Here is a 24,446-nt window from a genome sequence, read left to right as displayed (position 1 = left end):
TTGTATTGGATTAAGACACATTTTAACCCCAGAAACACTAACTAAGCTGTTTACAGCTTCTAAGCAATGTTTTCTTGGTTTTAGCCTGTTTTGGGACAAAATGGGTATAAGTGGCTTTTAAACTCTCCACATCTATCTCAAACTCTTGTAATTAGTTAGTTGTATTGGGTTAAGACACATTTTAACCCCAGAAACACTAACAAAGCTGTTTAGTGCTTCTAAGCAATGTTTTCTTGGTTTTAGCCTGTTTTGGGACAAAATGGGTGTAAGTGGCTATTAAACTCTCCACATCTATCTCAAACTCTTATCATTAGTTAGTTGCATTGGATTAAGACACATTTTAACCCCAGAAACACTAAAAAAGCTGTTTAGTGCTTCCAAGCAATGTTTTCTTGGTTTTAGCCTGTTTTGGGACAAAATGGGTATAAGTGGCTTTTAAACTCTCCACATCTATCTCAAACTCTTATAATTAGTTAGTTGCATTGGATTAAGACACATTTTAACCCCATAAACACTAACATAGCTGTTTACAGCTTCTAAGCAATGTTTTCTTGGTTTTAGCCTGTTTTGGGACAAAATGGGTATAAGTGGCTTTTAAACTCTCCACATCTATCTCAAACTCTTATAATTAGTTAGTTGTATTGGATTAAGACACATTTTAATCCCAGAAACACTAACATAGCTGTTTACAGCTTCTAAGCAATGTTTTCTTGGTTTTAGCCTGTTTTGGGACAAAATGGGTATAAGTGGCTTTTAAACTCTCCAAATCTATCTCAAACTCTTATAATTAGTTAGTTGTAATGGATTAAGACACATTTTAACCCCAGAAACACTAACAAAGCTGTTTAGTGCTTCTAAGCAATGTTTTCTTGGTTTTAGCCTGTTTTGGGACAAAATGGGTATAAGTGGCTTTTAAACTCTCCACATCTATCTCAAACTCTTGTAATTAGTTAGTTGTATTGGATTAAGAAACATTTTAACCCCAGAAACACTAACAAAGCTGTTTAGTGCTTCTAAGCAATGTTTTCTTGGTTTTAGCCTGTTTTGGGACAAAATGGGTATAAGTGGCTATTAAACTCTCCACATCTATCTCAAACTCTTATCATTAGTTAGTTGCATTGGATTAAGACACATTTTAACCCCATAAACACTAAAAAAGCTGTTTAGTGCTTCCAAGCAATGTTTTCTTGGTTTTAGCCTGTTTTGGGACAAAATGGGTATAAGTGGCTTTTAAACTCTCCACATCTATCTCAAACTCTTATAATTAGTTAGTTGCATTGGATTAAGACACATTTCAACCCCATAAACACTAACATAGCTGTTTACAGCTTCTAAACAATGTTTTCTTGGTTTTAGCCTGTTTTGGGACAAAATGGGTATAAGTGGCTTTTAAACTCTCCACATCTATCTCAAACTCTTATCATTAGTTAGTTGCATTGGATTAAGACACATTTTAACCCCAGAAACACTAAAAAAGCTGTTTAGTGCTTCCAAGCAATGTTTTCTTGGTTTTAGCCTGTTTTGGGACAAAATGGGTATAAGTGGCTTTTAAACTCTCCACATCTATCTCAAACTCTTATAATTAGTTAGTTGCATTGGATTAAGACACATTTCAACCCCATAAACACTAACATAGCTGTTTACAGCTTCTAAGCAATGTTTTCTTGGTTTTAGCCTGTTTTGGGACAAAATGGGTATAAGAGGCTATTAAACTCTCCACATCTATCTCAAACTCTTATAATTAGTTAGTTGCATTGGATTAAGACACATTTCAACCCCATAAACACTAACATAGCTGTTTAGTGCTTCTAAGCAATGTTTTCTTGGTTTTAGCCTGTTTTGGGACAAAATGGGTATAAGTGGCTTTTAAACTCTCCACATTTATCTAAAACTCTTATAATTTGTTAGTTGCATTGGATTAAGACACATTTTAACCCCATAAACACTAACATAGCTGTTTACAGCTTCTAAGCAATGTTTTCTTGGTTTTAGCCTGTTTTGGGACAAAATGGGTATAAGTGGCTTTTAAACTCTCCACATCTATCTCAAACTCTTGTAATTAGTTAGTTGTATTGGATTAAGACACATTTTAACCCCAGAAACACTAACAAAGCTGTTTAGTGCTTCTAAGCAATGTTTTCTTGGTTTTAGCCAGTTTTGGGACAAAATGGGTATAAGTGGCTTTTAAACTCTCCACATCTATCTCAAACTCTTATCATTAGTTAGTTGTATTGGATTAAGAAACATTTTAACCCCATAAACACTAACAAAGCTGTTTAGTGCTTCCAAGCAATGTTTTCTTGGTTTTAGCCTGTTTTGGGACAAAATGGGTATAAGTGGCTATTAAACTCTCCACATCTATCTCAAACTCTTGTAATTAGTTAGTTGCATTGGATTAAGACACATTTTAACCCCATAAACACTAAAAAAGCTGTTTAGTGCTTCCAAGCAATGTTTTCTTGGTTTTAGCCTGTTTTGGGACAAAATGGGTATAAGTGGCTATTAAACTCTCCACATCTATCTCAAACTCTTATCATTAGTTAGTTGCATTGGATTAAGACACATTTTAACCCCATAAACACTAAAAAAGCTGTTTAGTGCTTCCAAGCAATGTTTTCTTGGTTTTAGCCTGTTTTGGGACAAAATGGGTATAAGTGGCTTTTAAACTCTCCACATCTATCTCAAACTCTTATAATTAGTTAGTTGCATTGGATTAAGACACATTTTAACCCCATAAACACTAAAAAAGCTGTTTAGTGCTTCCAAGCAATGTTTTCTTGGTTTTAGCCTGTTTTGGGACAAAATGGGTATAAGTGGCTTTTAAACTCTCCACATCTATCTCAAACTCTTATAATTAGTTAGTTGCATTGGATTAAGACACATTTTAACCCCATAAACACTAACATAGCTGTTTACAGCTTCTAAGCAATGTTTTCTTGGTTTTAGCCTGTTTTGGGACAAAATGGGTATAAGTGGCTTTTAAACTCTCCACATCTATCTCAAACTCTTGTAATTAGTTAGTTGTATTGGATTAAGACACATTTTAACCCCAGAAACACTAACTAAGCTGTTTACAGCTTCTAAGCAATGTTTTCTTGGTTTTAGCCTATTTTGGGACAAAATGGGTATAAGTGGCTTTTAAACTCTCCACATCTATCTCAAACTCTTATAATTAGTTAGTTGCATTGGATTAAGACACATTTTAACCCTAGAAACACTAACATAGCTGTTTACAGCATATAAGCAATGTTTTCTTGGTTTTAGCCTGTTTTGGGACAAAATGGGTATAAGTGGCTTTTAAACTCTCCACATCTATCTCAAACTCTTATAATTAGTTAGTTGCATTGGATTAAGACACATTTTAATCCCAGAAACACTAACATAGCTGTTTACAGCTTCTAAGCAATGTTTTCTTGGTTTTAGCCTGTTTTGGGACAAAATGGGTATAAGTGGCTTTTAAACTCTCCAAATCTATCTCAAACTCTTATAATTAGTTAGTTGTAATGGATTAAGACACATTTTAACCCCAGAAACACTAACAAAGCTGTTTAGTGCTTCTAAGCAATGTTTTCTTGGTTTTAGCCTGTTTTGGGACAAAATGGGTATAAGTGGCTTTTAAACTCTCCACATCTATCTCAAACTCTTGTAATTAGTTAGTTGTATTGGATTAAGAAACATTTTAACCCCAGAAACACTAAAAAAGCTGTTTAGTGCTTCTAAGCAATGTTTTCTTGGTTTTAGCCTGTTTTGGGACAAAATGGGTATAAGTGGCTATTAAACTCTCCACATCTATCTCAAACTCTTATAATTAGTTAGTTGCATTGGATTAAGACACATTTTAACCCCATAAACACTAAAAAAGCTGTTTAGTGCTTCCAAGCAATGTTTTCTTGGTTTTAGCCTGTTTTGGGACAAAATGGGTATAAGTGGCTATTAAACTCTCCACATCTATCTCAAACTCTTGTAATTAGTTAGTTGTATTGGATTAAGACACATTTTAACCCCAGAAACACTAACAAAGCTGTTTAGTGCTTCTAAGCAATGTTTTCTTGGTTTTAGCCTGTTTTGGGACAAAATGGGTATAAGTGGCTATTAAACTCTCCACATCTATCTCAAACTCTTATCATTAGTTAGTTGCATTGGATTAAGACACATTTTAACCCCATAAACACTAAAAAAGCTGTTTAGTGCTTCCAAGCAATGTTTTCTTGGTTTTAGCCTGTTTTGGGACAAAATGGGTATAAGTGGCTTTTAAACTCTCCACATCTATCTCAAACTCTTATAATTAGTTAGTTGCATTGGATTAAGACACATTTTAACCCCATAAACACTAACATAGCTGTTTACAGCTTCTAAGCAATGTTTTCTTGGTTTTAGCCTGTTTTGGGACAAAATGGGTATAAGTGGCTTTTAAACTCTCCACATCTATCTCAAACTCTTATAATTAGTTAGTTGTATTGGATTAAGACACATTTTAATCCCAGAAACACTAACATAGCTGTTTACAGCTTCTAAGCAATGTTTTCTTGGTTTTAGCCTGTTTTGGGACAAAATGGGTATAAGTGGCTTTTAAACTCTCCAAATCTATCTCAAACTCTTATAATTAGTTAGTTGTAATGGATTAAGACACATTTTAACCCCAGAAACACTAACAAAGCTGTTTAGTGCTTCTAAGCAATGTTTTCTTGGTTTTAGCCTGTTTTGGGACAAAATGGGTATAAGTGGCTTTTAAACTCTCCACATCTATCTCAAACTCTTGTAATTAGTTAGTTGTATTGGATTAAGAAACATTTTAACCCCAGAAACACTAACAAAGCTGTTTAGTGCTTCTAAGCAATGTTTTCTTGGTTTTAGCCTGTTTTGGGACAAAATGGGTATAAGTGGCTATTAAACTCTCCACATCTATCTCAAACTCTTATCATTAGTTAGTTGCATTGGATTAAGACACATTTTAACCCCATAAACACTAAAAAAGCTGTTTAGTGCTTCCAAGCAATGTTTTCTTGGTTTTAGCCTGTTTTGGGACAAAATGGGTATAAGTGGCTTTTAAACTCTCCACATCTATCTCAAACTCTTATAATTAGTTAGTTGCATTGGATTAAGACACATTTCAACCCCATAAACACTAACATAGCTGTTTACAGCTTCTAAACAATGTTTTCTTAGTTTTAGCCTGTTTTGGGACAAAATGGGTATAAGTGGCTTTTAAACTCTCCACATCTATCTCAAACTCTTATCATTAGTTAGTTGCATTGGATTAAGACACATTTTAACCCCAGAAACACTAAAAAAGCTGTTTAGTGCTTCCAAGCAATGTTTTCTTGGTTTTAGCCTGTTTTGGGACAAAATGGGTATAAGTGGCTTTTAAACTCTCCACATCTATCTCAAACTCTTATAATTAGTTAGTTGCATTGGATTAAGACACATTTCAACCCCATAAACACTAACATAGCTGTTTACAGCTTCTAAGCAATGTTTTCTTGGTTTTAGCCTGTTTTGGGACAAAATGGGTATAAGAGGCTATTAAACTCTCCACATCTATCTCAAACTCTTATAATTAGTTAGTTGCATTGGATTAAGACACATTTCAACCCCATAAACACTAACATAGCTGTTTAGTGCTTCTAAGCAATGTTTTCTTGGTTTTAGCCTGTTTTGGGACAAAATGGGTATAAGTGGCTTTTAAACTCTCCACATTTATCTAAAACTCTTATAATTTGTTAGTTGCATTGGATTAAGACACATTTTAACCCCATAAACACTAACATAGCTGTTTACAGCTTCTAAGCAATGTTTTCTTGGTTTTAGCCTGTTTTGGGACAAAATGGGTATAAGTGGCTTTTAAACTCTCCACATCTATCTCAAACTCTTGTAATTAGTTAGTTGTATTGGATTAAGACACATTTTAACCCCAGAAACACTAACAAAGCTGTTTAGTGCTTCTAAGCAATGTTTTCTTGGTTTTAGCCAGTTTTGGGACAAAATGGGTATAAGTGGCTTTTAAACTCTCCACATCTATCTCAAACTCTTATCATTAGTTAGTTGTATTGGATTAAGAAACATTTTAACCCCATAAACACTAACAAAGCTGTTTAGTGCTTCCAAGCAATGTTTTCTTGGTTTTAGCCTGTTTTGGGACAAAATGGGTATAAGTGGCTATTAAACTCTCCACATCTATCTCAAACTCTTGTAATTAGTTAGTTGCATTGGATTAAGACACATTTTAACCCCATAAACACTAAAAAAGCTGTTTAGTGCTTCCAAGCAATGTTTTCTTGGTTTTAGCCTGTTTTGGGACAAAATGGGTATAAGTGGCTATTAAACTCTCCACATCTATCTCAAACTCTTATCATTAGTTAGTTGCATTGGATTAAGACACATTTTAACCCCATAAACACTAAAAAAGCTGTTTAGTGCTTCCAAGCAATGTTTTCTTGGTTTTAGCCTGTTTTGGGACAAAATGGGTATAAGTGGCTTTTAAACTCTCCACATCTATCTCAAACTCTTATAATTAGTTAGTTGCATTGGATTAAGACACATTTTAACCCCATAAACACTAAAAAAGCTGTTTAGTGCTTCCAAGCAATGTTTTCTTGGTTTTAGCCTGTTTTGGGACAAAATGGGTATAAGTGGCTTTTAAACTCTCCACATCTATCTCAAACTCTTATAATTAGTTAGTTGCATTGGATTAAGACACATTTTAACCCCATAAACACTAACATAGCTGTTTACAGCTTCTAAGCAATGTTTTCTTGGTTTTAGCCTGTTTTGGGACAAAATGGGTATAAGTGGCTTTTAAACTCTCCACATCTATCTCAAACTCTTGTAATTAGTTAGTTGTATTGGATTAAGACACATTTTAACCCCAGAAACACTAACTAAGCTGTTTACAGCTTCTAAGCAATGTTTTCTTGGTTTTAGCCTATTTTGGGACAAAATGGGTATAAGTGGCTTTTAAACTCTCCACATCTATCTCAAACTCTTATAATTAGTTAGTTGCATTGGATTAAGACACATTTTAACCCTAGAAACACTAACATAGCTGTTTACAGCATATAAGCAATGTTTTCTTGGTTTTAGCCTGTTTTGGGACAAAATGGGTATAAGTGGCTTTTAAACTCTCCACATCTATCTCAAACTCTTATAATTAGTTAGTTGCATTGGATTAAGACACATTTTAATCCCAGAAACACTAACATAGCTGTTTACAGCTTCTAAGCAATGTTTTCTTGGTTTTAGCCTGTTTTGGGACAAAATGGGTATAAGTGGCTTTTAAACTCTCCAAATCTATCTCAAACTCTTATAATTAGTTAGTTGTAATGGATTAAGACACATTTTAACCCCAGAAACACTAACAAAGCTGTTTAGTGCTTCTAAGCAATGTTTTCTTGGTTTTAGCCTGTTTTGGGACAAAATGGGTATAAGTGGCTTTTAAACTCTCCACATCTATCTCAAACTCTTGTAATTAGTTAGTTGTATTGGATTAAGAAACATTTTAACCCCAGAAACACTAAAAAAGCTGTTTAGTGCTTCTAAGCAATGTTTTCTTGGTTTTAGCCTGTTTTGGGACAAAATGGGTATAAGTGGCTATTAAACTCTCCACATCTATCTCAAACTCTTATAATTAGTTAGTTGCATTGGATTAAGACACATTTTAACCCCATAAACACTAAAAAAGCTGTTTAGTGCTTCCAAGCAATGTTTTCTTGGTTTTAGCCTGTTTTGGGACAAAATGGGTATAAGTGGCTATTAAACTCTCCACATCTATCTCAAACTCTTGTAATTAGTTAGTTGTATTGGATTAAGACACATTTTAACCCCAGAAACACTAACAAAGCTGTTTAGTGCTTCTAAGCAATGTTTTCTTGGTTTTAGCCTGTTTTGGGACAAAATGGGTATAAGTGGCTATTAAACTCTCCACATCTATCTCAAACTCTTATCATTAGTTAGTTGCATTGGATTAAGACACATTTTAACCCCATAAACACTAAAAAAGCTGTTTAGTGCTTCCAAGCAATGTTTTCTTGGTTTTAGCCTGTTTTGGGACAAAATGGGTATAAGTGGCTATTAAACTCTCCACATCTATCTCAAACTCTTATCATTAGTTAGTTGCATTGGATTAAGACACATTTTAACCCCATAAACACTAAAAAAGCTGTTTAGTGCTTCCAAGCAATGTTTTCTTGGTTTTAGCCTGTTTTGGGACAAAATGGGTATAAGTGGCTTTTAAACTCTCCACATCTATCTCAAACTCTTATAATTAGTTAGTTGCATTGGATTAAGACACATTTTAACCCCATAAACACTAACATAGCTGTTTACAGCTTCTAAGCAATGTTTTCTTGGTTTTAGCCTGTTTTGGGACAAAATGGGTATAAGTGGCTTTTAAACTCTCCACATCTATCTCAAACTCTTGTAATTAGTTAGTTGTATTGGATTAAGACACATTTTAACCCCAGAAACACTAACTAAGCTGTTTACAGCTTCTAAGCAATGTTTTCTTGGTTTTAGCCTATTTTGGGACAAAATGGGTATAAGTGGCTTTTAAACTCTCCACATCTATCTCAAACTCTTATAATTAGTTAGTTGCATTGGATTAAGACACATTTTAACCCTAGAAACACTAACATAGCTGTTTACAGCATATAAGCAATGTTTTCTTGGTTTTAGCCTGTTTTGGGACAAAATGGGTATAAGTGGCTTTTAAACTCTCCACATCTATCTCAAACTCTTATAATTAGTTAGTTGCATTGGATTAAGACACATTTTAACCCGAGAAACACTAACAAAGCTGTTTTGTGCTTCCAAGCAATGTTTTCTTTGTTTTAGCCTGTTTTGGGACAAAATGGGTATAAGTGGCTTTTAAACTCTCCACATCTATCTCAAACTCTTATAATTAGTTAGTTGCATTGGATTAAGACACATTTTAACTCCATAAACACTAACATAGCTGTTTATAGCTTCTAAGCAATGTTTTCTTGGTTTTAGCCTGTTTTGGGACCAAAATGGGTATAAGTGGCTTTTAAATCTCCACATCTATCTCAAACTCTTATAATTAGTTAGTTGCATTGGATTAAGACACATTTTAACCCCAGAAACACTAACAAAGCTGCTTAGTGCTTCTAAGCAATGTTTTCTTGGTTTTAGCCTGTTTTGGGACAAAATGGGTAAAAGTGGCTTTTAAACTCTCCACATCCATCTCAAACTCTTATAACTAGTCAGTTGCATTGGATTAAGACACATTTTAACCCCAGAAACACTAACATAGCTGTTTACAGCTTCTAAGCAATGTTTTCTTGGTTTTAGCCTGTTTTGGGACAAAATGGGTAAAAGTGGCTTTTAAACTCTCCACATCCATTTCAAACTCTTATAACTAGTTAGTTTCATTGGATTAAGACACATTTTAACCCCAGAAACACTAACATAGCTGGTTACAGCTTCTAAGCAATGTTTTCTTGGTTTTAGCCTGTTTTGGGACAAAATGGGTATAAGTGGCTTTTATACTCTCTACATCTATCTCAAACTCTTATAATTAGTTAGTTGCATTGGATTAAGACACATTTTAACCCCAGAAACACTAACAAAGCTGTTTACAGCTTCTAAGCAATGTTTTCTTTGTTTTAGCCTGTTTTGGGACAAAATGGGTATAAGTGGCTATTAAACTCTCCACATCTATCTCAAACTCTTATCATTAGTTAGTTGCATTGGATTAAGACACATTTTAACCCCAGAAACACTAACATAGCTGTTTACAGCTTCTAAGCAATGTTTTCTTGGTTTTAGCCTGTTTTGGGACATAATGGGTATAAGTGGCTTTTAAACTCTCCACATCTATCTCAAACTCTTATAATTAGTTAGTTGTATTGGATTTAGACACATTTTAACCCCAGAAACACTAACAAAGCTGTTTAGTGCTTCTAAGCAATGTTTTCTTGGTTTTAGCCTGTTTTGGGACAAAATGGGTATAAGTGGCTATTAAACTCTCCACATCTATCTCAAACTCTTATCATTAGTTAGTTGCATTGGATTAAGACACATTTTAACCCCAAAAACACTAACAAAGCTGTTTAGTGCTTCCAAGCAATGTTTTCTTGGTTTTAGCCTGTTTTGGGACAAAATGGGTATAAGTGGCTTTTAAACTCTTCACATCTATCTCAAACTCTTATAATTAGTTAGTTGCATTGGATTAAGAAACATTTTAACTCCATAAACACTAACATAGCTGTTTACAGCTTCTAAGCAATTTTTTCTTGGTTTTAGCCTGTTTTGGGACAAAATGGGTATAAGTGGCTATTAAACTCTCCACATCTATCTCAAACTCTTCTAATTAGTTAGTTGCATTTGATTAAGACACATTTTAACCCTAGAAACACTACCAAAAGTGTTTAGTGCTTCCAAGCAATGTTTTCTTGGTTTTAGCCTGTTTTGGGACAAAATGGGTATAAGTGGCTTTTAAACTCCCCACATCCATCTCAAAATCTTATAATTAGTTAGTTGTATTGGATTAAGACACATTTTAACCCCAGAAACACTAATTAAGCTGTTTACAGCTTCTAAGCAATGTTTTCTTGGTTTTAGCCTATTTTGGGACAAAATGGGTATAAGTGGCTTTTAAACTCTCCACATCTATCTCAAACTCTTATAATTAGTTAGTTGCATTGGATTAAGGCACATTTTAACCCTAGAAACACTAACATAGCTGTTTACAGCATATAAGCAATGTTTTCTTGGTTTTAGCCTGTTTTGGGACAAAATGGGTATAAGTGGCTTTTATACTCTCTACATCTATCTCAAACTCTTATAATTAGTTAGTTGCATTGGATTAAGACACATTTTAACCCCAGAAACACTAACAAAGCTGTTTACAGCTTCTAAGCAATGTTTTCTTTGTTTTAGCCTGTTTTGGGACAAAATGGGTATAAGTGGCTATTAAACTCTCCACATCTATCTCAAACTCTTATCATTAGTTAGTTGCATTGGATTAAGACACATTTTAACCCCAGAAACACTAACATAGCTGTTTACAGCTTCTAAGCAATGTTTTCTTGGTTTTAGCCTGTTTTGGGACAAAATGGATATAAGTGGCTTTTAAACTCTCCACATCCATCACAAACTCTTATAACTAGTCAGTTGCATTGGATTAAGACACATTTTAACCCCAGAAACAATACCATAGCTGTTTACCGCTTCTAAGCAATGTTTTCTTGGTTTTAGCCTGTTTTGGGACAAAATGGGTATAAGTGGGTTTTAAACTCTCCACATCAATCTCAAACTCTTATAATTAGTTAGTTGCATTGGATTAAGACACATTTTCACCCCATAAACACTAACATAGCTATTTACAGCTTCTAAGCAATGTTTTCTTTGTTTTAGCCTGTTTTGGGACAAAATGGGTATAAGTGGCTTTTAAAGTCTCCACATCTATCTCAAACTCTTATAATTAGTTAGTTGCATTGGATTAAGACACATTTTAACCCCAGAAACACTAACAAAGCTGTTTAGTGCTTCTAAGGAATGTTTTCTTGGTTTTAGCCTGTTTTGGGACAAAATGGGTAAGAGTATATCTAGCCTAGAAGAGATCTATAACAAACAAGCTTGACCTAGCTAAGCAAACCACAGCCACAATCCAGCCTAACCCATCCTCAAGATCCTAAGCAAACTACTCACAAATGCTAAACATGATGAACAAAGTCATAAACCCAGAAAATGATGATATAGACATGGATGGATAGATCATGATGAGATGAACAATTTAATACAAAGAAGTGAAAGAAAATACTCAATAGATTCATAGTTATGAAGGTTACAAATCTATGAAAATTTAGAGAAAAAATAAGAGATGATGCAATAAAGTAAAAGCAGCTAAAAATGGCAAAAACTAGGTTATCACATGTCTACAGGATCTCACTGGCGGCCACAGGGTGCATTGTCCTTTTATAGGACGAAGGGGTAGCCCTACTTAGCTAGAAGACAAAATAGAAGGTCGGCTGCAAGTGCTCGACCATGTGCTCGGTCGAGTGCATGGTCGAGTGGTTGGTCCGTCAAGTATCTCTAGTCTTCAATCTGGAATTATATCGGTTCAGTAAAACAGGTACGAATCTTGAACGACACCTCAGATTTCCTTGAAACCGAAATCATTGGAAAGTTAACTCAATTTCCTACAACTCTCATGAAGGACTCTGAAGCTGAATCGCAACGGAAAATCTACATTCGGATCGATCTTTGAGGAGCTCGTTATGAACCCGACCATGTACTCGACAGTGTGCCTGCTCGAGTGGTATGGTCGAGTGCTTTCTTTTCCCTTCCTGATACTTCTAATCCTCTTGTTTAGCTCCAGAAATAACAGCATTTCCTTCCTTACCCTTTTAGAGTTCCATAACACCTAATAATACTCCAAATGCACAAATGTATGCAATGTATGCTTCTAAACATCCTAAGTGCATATTTGGACATAAATGGCTATAAAATCTAAGGAATGACTTCTATATGATGCAAAACATGAACTAAACAAGGCCATAAATATGGTAAAATATAGTGACATCAGGTACCTGCACACCTACCACTGGCGACACCAAAGGAGCTTGCATGCTAGCCGCTGGTTGCACCATTGATCGAAGCCGCTCCAAAACTTGAGCTAGCAAATCTGCCAGGAGATCACCCTGACCTGGGGCACCGCCCACTGAAACCCCCACACCTAGGGCAAAACCAACATCGATGCCGAGCCCCATCGATACTACCACCGGCCAAGCTCCCAAGTCCTCTTGGATGACCCTGTGACTGTGCCAACTACTCACTAGCAATGCTCAGGGCCACATTATCGCTGGCCTCGGGAACCTGTCCCCGAGCACAACCACGCCCACGACCACGACCAAGAAAAGTAGCTTAAGCACCTCTAACTATCTGTACCACCAAGAACAAAAGGCTAAGCAATTAAAACGATTCTGGCTACACAAGGAAACAAAATTACCATGGAATCACATTGAAGGCTCGAAGAGTATGTTCTAGGACCTCATGCCACACACAATTAACTAACTCACATAATCAATCAAGCATGCAATCCAAACATCAACAACACAAAACACACATCGAACCTGTACCTAGAATCATTAGGGCTCTGATACCAAACTGAAACAATTTTATTTTATTTTATAATAATTAACTAGTGATCTCATACTCACTATCAAGCTAACATCAATCAATACAACCAGCAAAAATACCAAAACATTAAACCAGCAATTATCCAAATTAATCCAATAAAAGAATAAAACAATATCAAATAACCAAAATCATAAACTAAGAGCTAGCAACTTAAGCAATAATTCTAACACCAACATTCCAATTCAAGCAATCTAGCTGAAACCAAGACATAACAACTAAGTCCCTAGAACATCCTCCTCTTCATTGCTATGATCCCACAGTCACACTTTACCTTTACCAGCACCACAAACACAATGAGATGTGTGAGTATTACCAGAAATACTCATTAAGGAGATCCTCCCATTTACAAACTATACACACAAGCAAATAAAGAGTAAAACCACAAATAAAACATAACAAACCAGTGATTAAACATAACATCCAATACCACATTCACCACACCTAGATATCATCATACAAAACAAGTCATACTCCCGAATATCTCGCATAAGCTCATAGTTACTCACTCACCTTAACAAAAGTGATTCACGAAAACAACTACAACCAGAAGAGAGGCTCTCCAATTGCCATGAACAACCAAACTCGCTCCTACAACCAATCACAACAACAAACAAACCTTGAAACCAAACTGTCAGGAAAAACAGAAAAAACAATCTCACGGGTGAAACCACATAATCAAAACGAATCGTTAACTTTCCAATCCCTCTCATGAAAAGCAAGACCTATACGTCTTGAAGCGTCCCACAAAATGCCATCACGATCAGGTCTCAAATGAATCTGAAATCGAGTTCCAAACACCCACTCATCTTAATTTGCGACTAAGAAGAAACGCCCTATGAAACTGCAGATATCTCATGGAGGATTAACTCAAATTCGATCCCAAAAAAAGGAGCATCTAGGAAAGAGTCTTAGCTACAACCCTAATAAAAATCGATTTGAGCAGTCGCATCCTCCTTCTTTTTCTCCTTCACACCAAATAACCAAGAGCTCTCTCTCAACAATAAAAAAACATAAAGAAGAAGCGTCGACTTATGGAGAAAAATTAGGGCTTTTGGTTTAATTAGAATAAACCAAAATTTAATTAAACCATAAATCAAATAAATTCAATCTTTTGGTTTGTTCCACACCCCACAATCCTAATTTTGAGAAAGCAGGTGTTACAATTAGTCATATGCATTGGATTGTGACACATTTTGACCCTAGAAATACTAACAAAGCTTTTAACTGCACCAAAGCACTATTTTGTTGGTTTTAGCCACTTTTGGAATAAAATAGGAGTAAGACTTGTCTAAACACTCATAATATAATTACTCATATGCATTGGATTGTGACACAATTTGAAAATATAAACACTAACAAAGCGGTTTACTGCTTCTAAACAATGTCTTGTTGGTTTTAGCTAGTTTTGAGACCAAATGGTAATAATTCTTGTTTGAACACTCTTAATGCATCTCTAACACTTATTATTTGTAAGAGCATCTCAAACCCACCTCTATTTTTGCCTCTAAATATAGAGAAAAAATATAGCTATCTCATTTTAGAGGCAAATTTGCTCCAACCAACTCTATTCTCACATCTAAAATAGAGATTGTTATATTTTCTGGAAATATAACAATCTCTATTTTAGAGGTGAGAATAGAGGTGGCTTGGAGTCTCACCTCTATTATAGAGTTTCTCTATTATTAAAAAAAAAAATAGGGAAAACCAATGGAGATGGTCTAATATGCATTGGATTGTGTTACAATTTGACTCTAGAAACAGTAATAAAGCTGTTTACTGCATCTAAGCAATGTTTTGTTGATTATACCCAGTTTTGTGTCAAAAAAAATTAACAAGTCTTGTCTAAACACTCCTAAAGCCTACACTTATAATTAGCCATATGCATTGGATTTTGCCACATTTTGACCCTGGAAACACTATCAAAGTCTTTCAATGCTTCCACGCAATGTTTTGTTGATTTTAACCAGTTTTGGGGAAAAATGGTAATAAGTCTTGTCTAAACACTGCTAATGCATCTTTAACTCTTATAATTAGTCAGCATTGGATTTTGGCACATTTTCACCATAGAAACACTAGCAAAGTTGTTTACTGCTGCTGAGCAATGTTTTGTGTGTTTTTGCCAGTTTTGGGACAAAATGGTAATAAGTCTTCTCTAAACACTTCTTATGCATCTCTAACTCTTATAAGTCATATGCATTGGATTGTGACACATTTTGACCCTAGAAACACTAGCAAAGCGGTTTACTGCTTCTAAGCAAAGTTTTGTTGGTTTGAGCGAGTTTTGGGGCAAAATGGTAAGAAGTCTTGTCTAAGCACTCCTAATGCATCTACAACTCTCATAATTAGTCATATGCATTGGATTGTGACACAATTTGACCCTAGAATCACTGACAAAGTGGTTTTAGTGCTTCTAAGCTATGTTTTGTTTTGGGATAAAATGGTAATACGTCTTGTCTAAATACTCCTAATGCATCTTTAACTCTTATAATTAGTCATATGCATTGGATTGTGACACATTTTAACCCTAGAATCACTAGCAAAACGGTTTACTGTTTCTAAACAATGTTTTGTTGGTTTTAGCTAGTTTTAGAACAAAATGGTATTAAGCCTTGTCTAAATACTCCTAATGCATCTCTAACTCTTATAATTAATCATATGCATTGGATTGTGACACATTTGACCCTAGAAAAACTAACAAACCCGTTTTCATGCTTTGAAGCAATGTTTTGTTGGTTTTAGCCAATTTTAGTACAAAATGGTAATAAGTCTTGTCTAAACACTCCTAATGTATCTTTGACTCTTATAATTAGTCATATGCATTGGATTGTAACACAATTTGACCCTACAAACACTAACAAAGATGTTTACGGCTTACTAGCAATGATTTCTTGGTTTTAGCTAGTTTTTGGACAAAATAGTAATAAATTTTGCTTAAATACTTTTAATGCATCTATAACTCTTATAATCTATCATATGCATTGGATTGTGACACATTTTGATCCTAGAAAGACAAACAAAGCGGTTTACTAATTCTAAGCATTGTTTTGTTGGTTTTAACTAGTTTTGGGACAAATTGTAATAAGTTTTATCTTAACAATATATTCTAATGCATCTCTAACTTTTATTGATCTTATGTCCCTTGAGTCTTAGTCTTGACCTATTGCTAGATTTCAAGAAATGCACCACAAGTTACCTAAGATTCTAAGTTGCAACTATGATCGTAACACATGTGTTGCAGATATGCATTGATGATTTTTTGACAGGCTCTGTAGAGTATGTTGACGTATCCGGTTATTAAGAAATGTCATGCCTTGTTGGTTTTTAGGTAAGATATCTTGTTGATTCATATCCGAGGTCACAAATTGAGTTAAAAGGTTCTATTTCTTCAGTTGCAAAATCAAACCAATTATACAGAGAAATAAGCCCAAGCTGTTATGGCCAATAAAGAGCTAAGACTAGCCAAATAAAGAGGGTAGTGAGAGTTGTCACTACAGGCTATATTCACTACAACAGATTATTTAGGCTCGCGCTCTTTTGTTGCTGCAGGAAGGGCACTTGTATTGTTTGATATGCTCAGCTCTAGCTGGAGTGATCTTCACACACTTGCCATGGAACCATTTCTCACAAAGGTCGCAACAGATCCAGAATTCATCAGCACCATCACTGTCTCCACAAGCTCCACAAAGGGTCTCGCCATGTTCATCCTCATCCTCTTCATCTTCTCCTTCGTCCTCCTCTTTTACATCCCTGGTCTTTGAGCTTTTGCCATCTGAAGTTCTCTGCATGCCCAAAAACCAAGCAAAGGAAAATTAAACTACATGAGCAAAAAACATAGGAGATACTCAAAAACCAATCCAACCAAAGCAGTGTTTTCGGTGAAGAAGCTACAATAGCCTGGATTGTATTAAAGATTATGAATGAATAAAGATTCCTCAGCTTGTACAGGACTAAGTATCAAACCACCAGTTACGACATATAAAGCATATGTATTATTCGATTTGTTGTATGGATATCTAGCTTAGTAAAATAAGTTTCTGAAAACTGCAAAACCAAAAGATTTAAAAAGGATAGCAAGGGCCTTACAACTTTAGAGTTGGACTTGGATTTGTTGCCGTTGCTTTGGTTTGCAGTAGATGGCTTGTCCTTTGATAGCTTTTTAGCGATTCCAGTCACTACTTCAAATATAGTAGGAACATCATTGATCATGTTGAACAAGCGCTTCCTGAAAATTAAACAAGTTAGTGTTAGTGTAAAATACTATAACTACATTGAGAAGGAGACCGAAAGAGAAACGATGTGTGACATCCATTACCTCTCTTCCTTGTGGAATGAAAACCTCGAGCCGAAGTAAAAGGAAACGGAGAGTAACCAAGCATCACTGTGAATAGCAACAAGAGAAAGCCATTCTTTTTCAGAGAGCCCATCTCTTGCAAAGTTAATACCAAGAGCTGGCTCTGGAAGCTCAGGAGGCACTTCTTCAGCTGGTAAATTCACTTCCCATTCTTCATTCGGTAACCCATACAAGCAAAGATTCTCCTTTTCTGCAAACCCAGATTGCACAATACAAAACCCAACTCGAATCAAAATTACCATACCAAGAGAAACTAAATCTCATCAGATTAAACAATACACAATAGCCACACAAGATACTAATTTGAAATCAGACGGTACAATACAATTACCACACAAGAGACTAAAGTCCAAATCAGATTTGTACTTTTTGTGGTGTATATACGGAAAAACCCAAGAGACCCCAGGAGCAATAAAGAAGAAAAAAAAAACTCAAAATTGGGAACAAAAGAGAGAAACCCTAACCAGGGTCACATTGCTGGTAAAACTCTTGAACATCTGCAAACCAAAAAAAAAGAAACACGAATTAATCAGAAATTGAACTTAGATCCGAGAAGATAACATCACTAGAAGCTATAAAACCCACCACAATTCTTGAAAAAAAAAAAAAAACAGAGAAGATAGTGAAGTTTGTTTTTACCGGTGGTGAGAGCTTTAACAATGGCAGCACGACGACCTTTGAAATCCTTGAAAACCTCTTCAACAGTTCGAGGATTGTAAGCCGCAGCTCCTCCTTCCATGGTCTCTCTTCTCTCTCTCGCTCGATCTCAGAAAGATGGTTTTGGAAATAAAAAAAAATAATGGAAGAAGACTAAAAAGAAGAAAAAGCTGCGCCGTGGACTGTGACAAGACCCGATCTTGTATTGTATTCCACTAAAGTCTTTGTTTTTTGGGTCAAAGTACTTGGGGAGTTTTGGGTTCGGGTTGGATCATAATACAAAACCCAATTATGTAGCAAAAAGCCCAAGAGTTCAAAGCTCGTTTACAAATTAACTAGCAACTCATGAGATATTAATTTTAGTTTTCAATTTTCAAAATTACTCCTCATTGATTCTGAAAAGTTTATTAAGTTTTATTAGGTTTAGAAAATACTTCTTGATGATAACTGCTACTCCTTCTGTTCTAATTTAGTTGTCATTCTAAGATTTAATTTTTGTTTCATATTAGTTGTCGATTTAGATTTTCAACGCAGATGTTTGATGAATATTCCAATCTTATCCCTGCTGCTTTAAAGTTTCAACCAATGAAAAAATTATAAAATATATTAATGAAAGGCAAAACATAAAATTTAATAATTTTCTTAATTTGTGTGCAAAAACCTTAAACGACAGTTAAATTAGAACGGAGGGAGTATTTTAGAAACTCGATCCAAGTTTACTCTCTGAATTTGCAGGAGATTTTAGGTAATTTGAAAGCTAATCCATGTTTCTATGCCTAAAACATATGCAGTAGATAGTAGATAATTTAAGTTGTCGAGTTCTCATTATTTTCTTTGCCAACCGTTTTGTCCTCTAAAAGACTAACACACAAAATCTTGTTGCTGGATTGGCGATTAACTAAATTGTGTATATTTATAATATAATTTTGGGAGAGTTACTAAATCAACTTAAAGAAGTGAAAAATTCACTAACATAGCACCATGAGAAAAAAAACATATTTCATAATAATCCCTATATTACCTTCGAAAATGTGTGTAAACAAAAAACAAAATAACAAAAATTGTCATTAACAAAAGCTGCCATGTTAGCAGAAACTAAACAGGAATAAAAAGAAGAATTAGCGCCCAAAAAAAAATGTAATTGCACTTTGTGTGCAAAACATAAAATTTAATAATTTTCTTAATTTGTGTGCAAAAACCTTAAACGACAGTTAAATTAGAACGGAGGGAGTATTTTAGAAACTCGATCCAAGTTTACTCTATGAATTTGCAGGAGATTTTAGGTAATTTGAAAGCTAATCCATGTTTCTATGCCTAAAACATATGCAGTAGATAGTAGATAATTTAAGTTGTCGAGTTCTCATTATTTTCTTTGCCAACCGTTTTGTCCTCTAAAAGACTAACACACAAAATCTTGTTGCTGGATTGGCGATTAACTAAATTGTGTATATTTATAATATAATTTTGGGAGAGTTACTAAATCAACTTAAAGAAGTGAAAAATTCACTAACATAGCACCATGAGAAAAAAAAAAACATATTTCATAATAATCCCTATATTACCTTCGAAAATGTGTGTAAACAAAAAACAAAATAACAAAAATTGTCATTAACAAAAGCTGCCATGTTAGCAGAAACTAGACGGGAATAAAAAGAAGAATTAGCGCCAAAAAAAAAAATGTAATTGCACTTTGTGTGGTGATAGACTTGGTAGTTTTTTTTTTTTTTTACAATCAAACTTCATTTATTAAGTTAACGGAAACGACTCTCTTTGAGAGAACGAATTAGGTACCGATGAACTTACATGGGAAAAACAGAAACCTCGTGCTCCTGCACATTCCCAAGTTTATCAGCACAAATATTATCCTCTCAAGGAATATATCTAATACTAAAAATAACAAACCTATCTCTAAAATGAGTAAAGTCCTTCAATTCTGATGAAAAGGTCGGTGATATTAGACGTCATCTTTAGGAGATCTGAACAGTCCGTAGCAAAAAGAACTTTATTCAAGTCCAATGCTAGCATTCCATAGCCCAAACAAGGGTGTCTAACTCTGCATGTAAAGGGGATAGGCTTCTGCGCGATCCTTTTAATCTCATATGCAATATTGATAGACTTAGTAGTCTAATAGATATATATGATAGATGTGTTAAGTATGCACTGTTTTATTGAACATATGTCATCTCACATCAAAGAAAAGAGCTACTCGGTCGAATGATGCCAAGAAGCAAAACACCACTCGACCAAGCACACAATCAGGCACATGGCCGAGAACGCATCCGAGTGCATGTAAGTGACCAACCCACAGACTTTCTATTTTATCCTCTATCTAGGATTTTCCACTTTACTATAAATAAGACTGTCATCTCTAGCAGCAAAAAGAATCATCTTTTGTCTATTTTAGCTATAAGGTTTTAGAAGCTTTTAATCTTTATAACTTTTGATCCTTTAAATATTTACATTTGATTTCTTCTACAAAGTTGTTCATCTCATCATTATCTATTTGATTATGAATGTTTTATCATTTTATGGATTTTCAAATTTTATGATGTTTATTAGATCTGAGTAGTAATTAGATTCTTAAGGATGTGTTAGGTTGGTACAGAACTTAGTTTGTTTAGTTTTTTTAAGCTTAGATTGTATAGAATCCCTTCTGCATTAGATGGTCTTTATGCTTGCCTTTTTCTTAGAAGTAAGAGTTAGATCTTAAGAATTTTAGCACCCACAAGGTGTTCTATGAAATGCTTGAATAAACTAATACCAGAGATTCCTATGCCTACCTCAAGATATTGATTGTCTAGAGTAATTATTGACTAGTAATGATCTGGAGTTAAAAAGCCTGTTTGATTACATTCCTAGAAGTGGATGAACTTGATTGCTATTGTCATGAGAGTGGATTTCTAAGGTTCAGATGATCATTGTCTAGGGATTCGTTTTTTTGTGAGTTTGTTGAGCAACCTAGATAGACTAAGTTTAATGCCAACCCATTATTCCCATCCTTAGGATCTTATTGCTCATTTTTTGTTCTTGTTTCTTTCATTTAATCATCCGTTTTTTAGCACTCGATCTTGCACTTGACCTTGGTTCATACTGCACTCACCCGATTGCATGCTCGAGCTCTTAGTCGTTTACTAGATTTTGTTCTTAATCGTTCTAGTTTGTTCTTAATTACATCTGTTAGTAGTTTGTTCCATCTTGTATTGTTTATTTGCTTATGTTACGTAGTTTAATCTTGTTGTGTAGTTTTTTTTTCAAGTTGTTAGTTTATTGCATTTATGTTTTATTAGCTTGATATCATTGATCACATCTTGACTGTTTGCATTACACTTTTTATGGATTGACACCCTTTACACTATTATGGAAACACCTGATCCTGAACCTATTTGGTGTTGGATTGATTGATTGCAATTCATATCTTTCATTTCAATCCTGATAAATAATATGTTTCAATTCGGCATCGTTGCCATTATTGTGTTTATTTATTTCCGTCGAGATTTTCATTGTTTTATTTTAAGATTAAGTTGTGTTACATTTTCATCTATTAGTCACTTTTTTGTTTGTCTGGTGTTTTGTTTTGATCCTCGGGTACCTGATAGACAGGTTTTCACCCAAGGTATCAATTCCCTATGCAGTTGTAGTACAAAGAGTTATCAATCCAAATGGTTGTCTATTGGTAGCAGGAAGGATATGATCAGTACAATACAAGTCAAGCCAAGCAGATAGGGTTTTGTTCTAACAGTCCTAAAATAAATGAAAGAAAAGAATATAAACAAAGAAACCACACGACCTAAGCACTCGATGCAAGCAATCGAGTACAGGATTGAGTGGGGTGATCGAGTAAGCAAATTAGATATGAACAGCTCAAGGTATTACTCGATACAGGTTATCGAGTACCTGATCGGGTAAGTGGTCGAGTAAGTAAAGAAAATGCAAACAAATAAAATATGAAAGCTTCTAAGGATGGGGTAATTGAATCCTAAGTATTCTAGACCAGTACAGATGCCTTACATGCCTCAAGCAATAATTTTCTAGACAATGAATCTCTAAAACTTTGTCACCACAATCTCGCATTAGCAACAATCAAACTTTGATCACTTACCACACTCTCGCACTAGCAATATGATCAAGCAGGCATTAAGATCGATTCATTATTGTCAGTAAACTCAAACTCATCTAATCTCTTACTCAGAGTCAAGTAAACCTCTAGCATTGGTTAAGTCAAGCATCTTATCTACACCTCTCGGTCGCTAAAACGCCCTAGATCTAATCTCAACATCTCGGTCCGTTGACAGCATTAAGAACACCAACCTAGAAGGAAATCTATCAATCATTTACAATCAAACTAAGGCATCCTAACCGATCAAGAACACAAAATCATCTATCCCATCCCTAGAAACTTTACTACACTACTCGGATATGATAACAAGAAACATAACAACGAAAATAAATGAAAATTGCATTGTATTAAACGGTAATAATAGAGTAGAAGGAGTACAAGATAGAAATCTAAGAAAACTATAAAAACTAAGAAAGAAAATGTAAAAACAAAAGGGAAAAATGTTGAATCGCTCAGTTCTCTCACAGAAGCTCTCGCTCTCTGGTTTGAGGGTCTGTGGTGTGCTCGTTTGCGAGCTAGGAGAGGAGGGGGTTTATATATGGAAACCCTTTTTACCTAGCTTCCCAGACCTGCCTGATGGTCTACTCGATGGGGTACACGAGGGTAAAGTCGGGTGGATCTTCGGGTTGCTCTTCATGCTCTTGGATCCTCCTCGATCATGTTGGGGTTCGGACATGTTCTTGCAGCTCGATGGCTCCTTCGGATACATGCTCAAGTTGTCCTTGTTTTTCTCCATTTTTGGCTCTTTAGCACACGTTTTCATCCAAAATATGCAAATGCAGAAATTCAACACCCTAAATGGTTTAAAAGTGAATTCCTACAGTTAATGACCTAAAAATGCTAAGTTAGAGGTATGAACAATGCAAAATATGGACAAAAAAGGATGCTAAAAATATATAAATTAGAGAGTTATCAGTACCACTCGACCAGACACTCGACTGACTACTCGGCCGAGCACCTATTTAGAGTACCAGAATAGGAGACAAACTGGTGGAAATGGAAATCCCACAGGGTTAGAAAGAACCTCAAAAGAGAAGGAACATTGGTGCTGGTGATGCTCCAAATACTCATACTCGCAGATTCCATGGACTGCTTATTGAAGACCCCCTTTCCCATCTTGATGCGTTTGACAGGCTATGTAGCCTAAACAATATAAATGGAGTTAGTGAGGATTCCTTCAAGCTGCAGTTGTTTCCTTTCTCTCTAGAAGAAAAAGCCTATCAGTGGGAGAAGACTCTACCTCCTTGAAATGCGATGGTAGAGAATTCGAGATGTATTGGCGGTGAACGGCGCAAGCATCTTCAACGGTGGTCCTCCATTTCCACTACCACCTCCGTCGTCATTCTGGGCACTAGATAGTATAACTCTTAGACCGCTCCCATGCTTCGCAGAATATCTCCGTATTCTTTTGAATAAAGCCTGAGATTTCATTTCTCAAACCGTAGTCCTTGAATTGGAGAGGAACTTCGGAAGGAAGATTTTCTGACAATCATCTAGGAGGTGATTATTCCAGGAGGTAGAGTCTTCTCCCATTGATGGTCGTTGTCTCCTAGAGAAAAATGAAACAATCTTAGCTTGAAAGCATCCTCACTAACTCTATTTATCTTGGTGAGGCTACAAAGACTGTCGAACTCATCAAGATGATCAAGTGGGACTTTCATAGGAAGTCCATGGAATTTTTGCTCTGAACCATTGAAATCAAACTACTCTTAATCTCAAAGTTTTCGTTCTGAACAGCTGGAGGGACTATCCCATATCTTTGAGTATGGGGTGCATCTCCAGCTCTAGTGTTTCTCCTCCTTTAAAGTTTGTTCTGAACATGTGGATTGTTTATATCCACTTGTTGTTGTTCTACTCTGATCTGGTCTTGTTGTTGTCTTGATGTTGGTTGTAACTGGTAGATGTTATCAAGATCTTGAAGAAGATTTTTATGTCCTTTCGATCTGGTGTGCATGCAAGGACTCAAGCAGTAGGTACCTGAGATGCAAAACTGTCAAGCAGACAATCAAAGCGAGATAGTATTTATAGTGAAAAGTGTAACATAACTTAATCTTGCAAAATTTGATATATGTAGTTAAACAAATCCCAAATGGCAATGGCGCCAAATTGATACTAAGTTTTTTACTCTCTAAGGAAGTTTAATTAACTTTTATGCAACTGTAA

The 24,446-nt window shown here is 35.2% G+C and overlaps 1 protein-coding gene and 1 pseudogene across 1 annotated transcript; one reads left to right on the top strand and one right to left on the bottom strand.

Annotated features, from left to right (window-relative positions):
• Positions 1–16,520: 16,520 nt before the first annotated feature.
• On the bottom strand, positions 16,521–18,392 carry LOC104710837 (PHD finger protein ALFIN-LIKE 3). Its single transcript, XM_010427496.3, has 5 exons — positions 18,149–18,392; positions 17,974–18,006; positions 17,471–17,699; positions 17,242–17,380; positions 16,521–16,937 (listed from the first exon to the last, which is right to left on the bottom strand). The coding sequence occupies exons 1-5, from the start codon at positions 18,246–18,248 to the stop codon at positions 16,677–16,679; spliced, it is 762 nt and encodes a 253-aa protein (XP_010425798.2). The 5' UTR covers positions 18,249–18,392; the 3' UTR covers positions 16,521–16,676.
• Positions 18,393–23,629: 5,237 nt separating this feature from the next.
• On the top strand, positions 23,630–23,717 carry LOC147938246 (small nucleolar RNA R71; annotated as a pseudogene).
• Positions 23,718–24,446: the final 729 nt, after the last annotated feature.

The sequence above is a fragment of the Camelina sativa genome, chromosome 9, assembly GCF_030686135.1.
Source record: "Camelina sativa cultivar CO46 ecotype springtype chromosome 9, ASM3068613v1".
Taxonomy (NCBI): Eukaryota; Viridiplantae; Streptophyta; class Magnoliopsida; order Brassicales; family Brassicaceae; genus Camelina; species Camelina sativa.
This window is presented reverse-complemented; position numbering and strand designations above follow the sequence as displayed.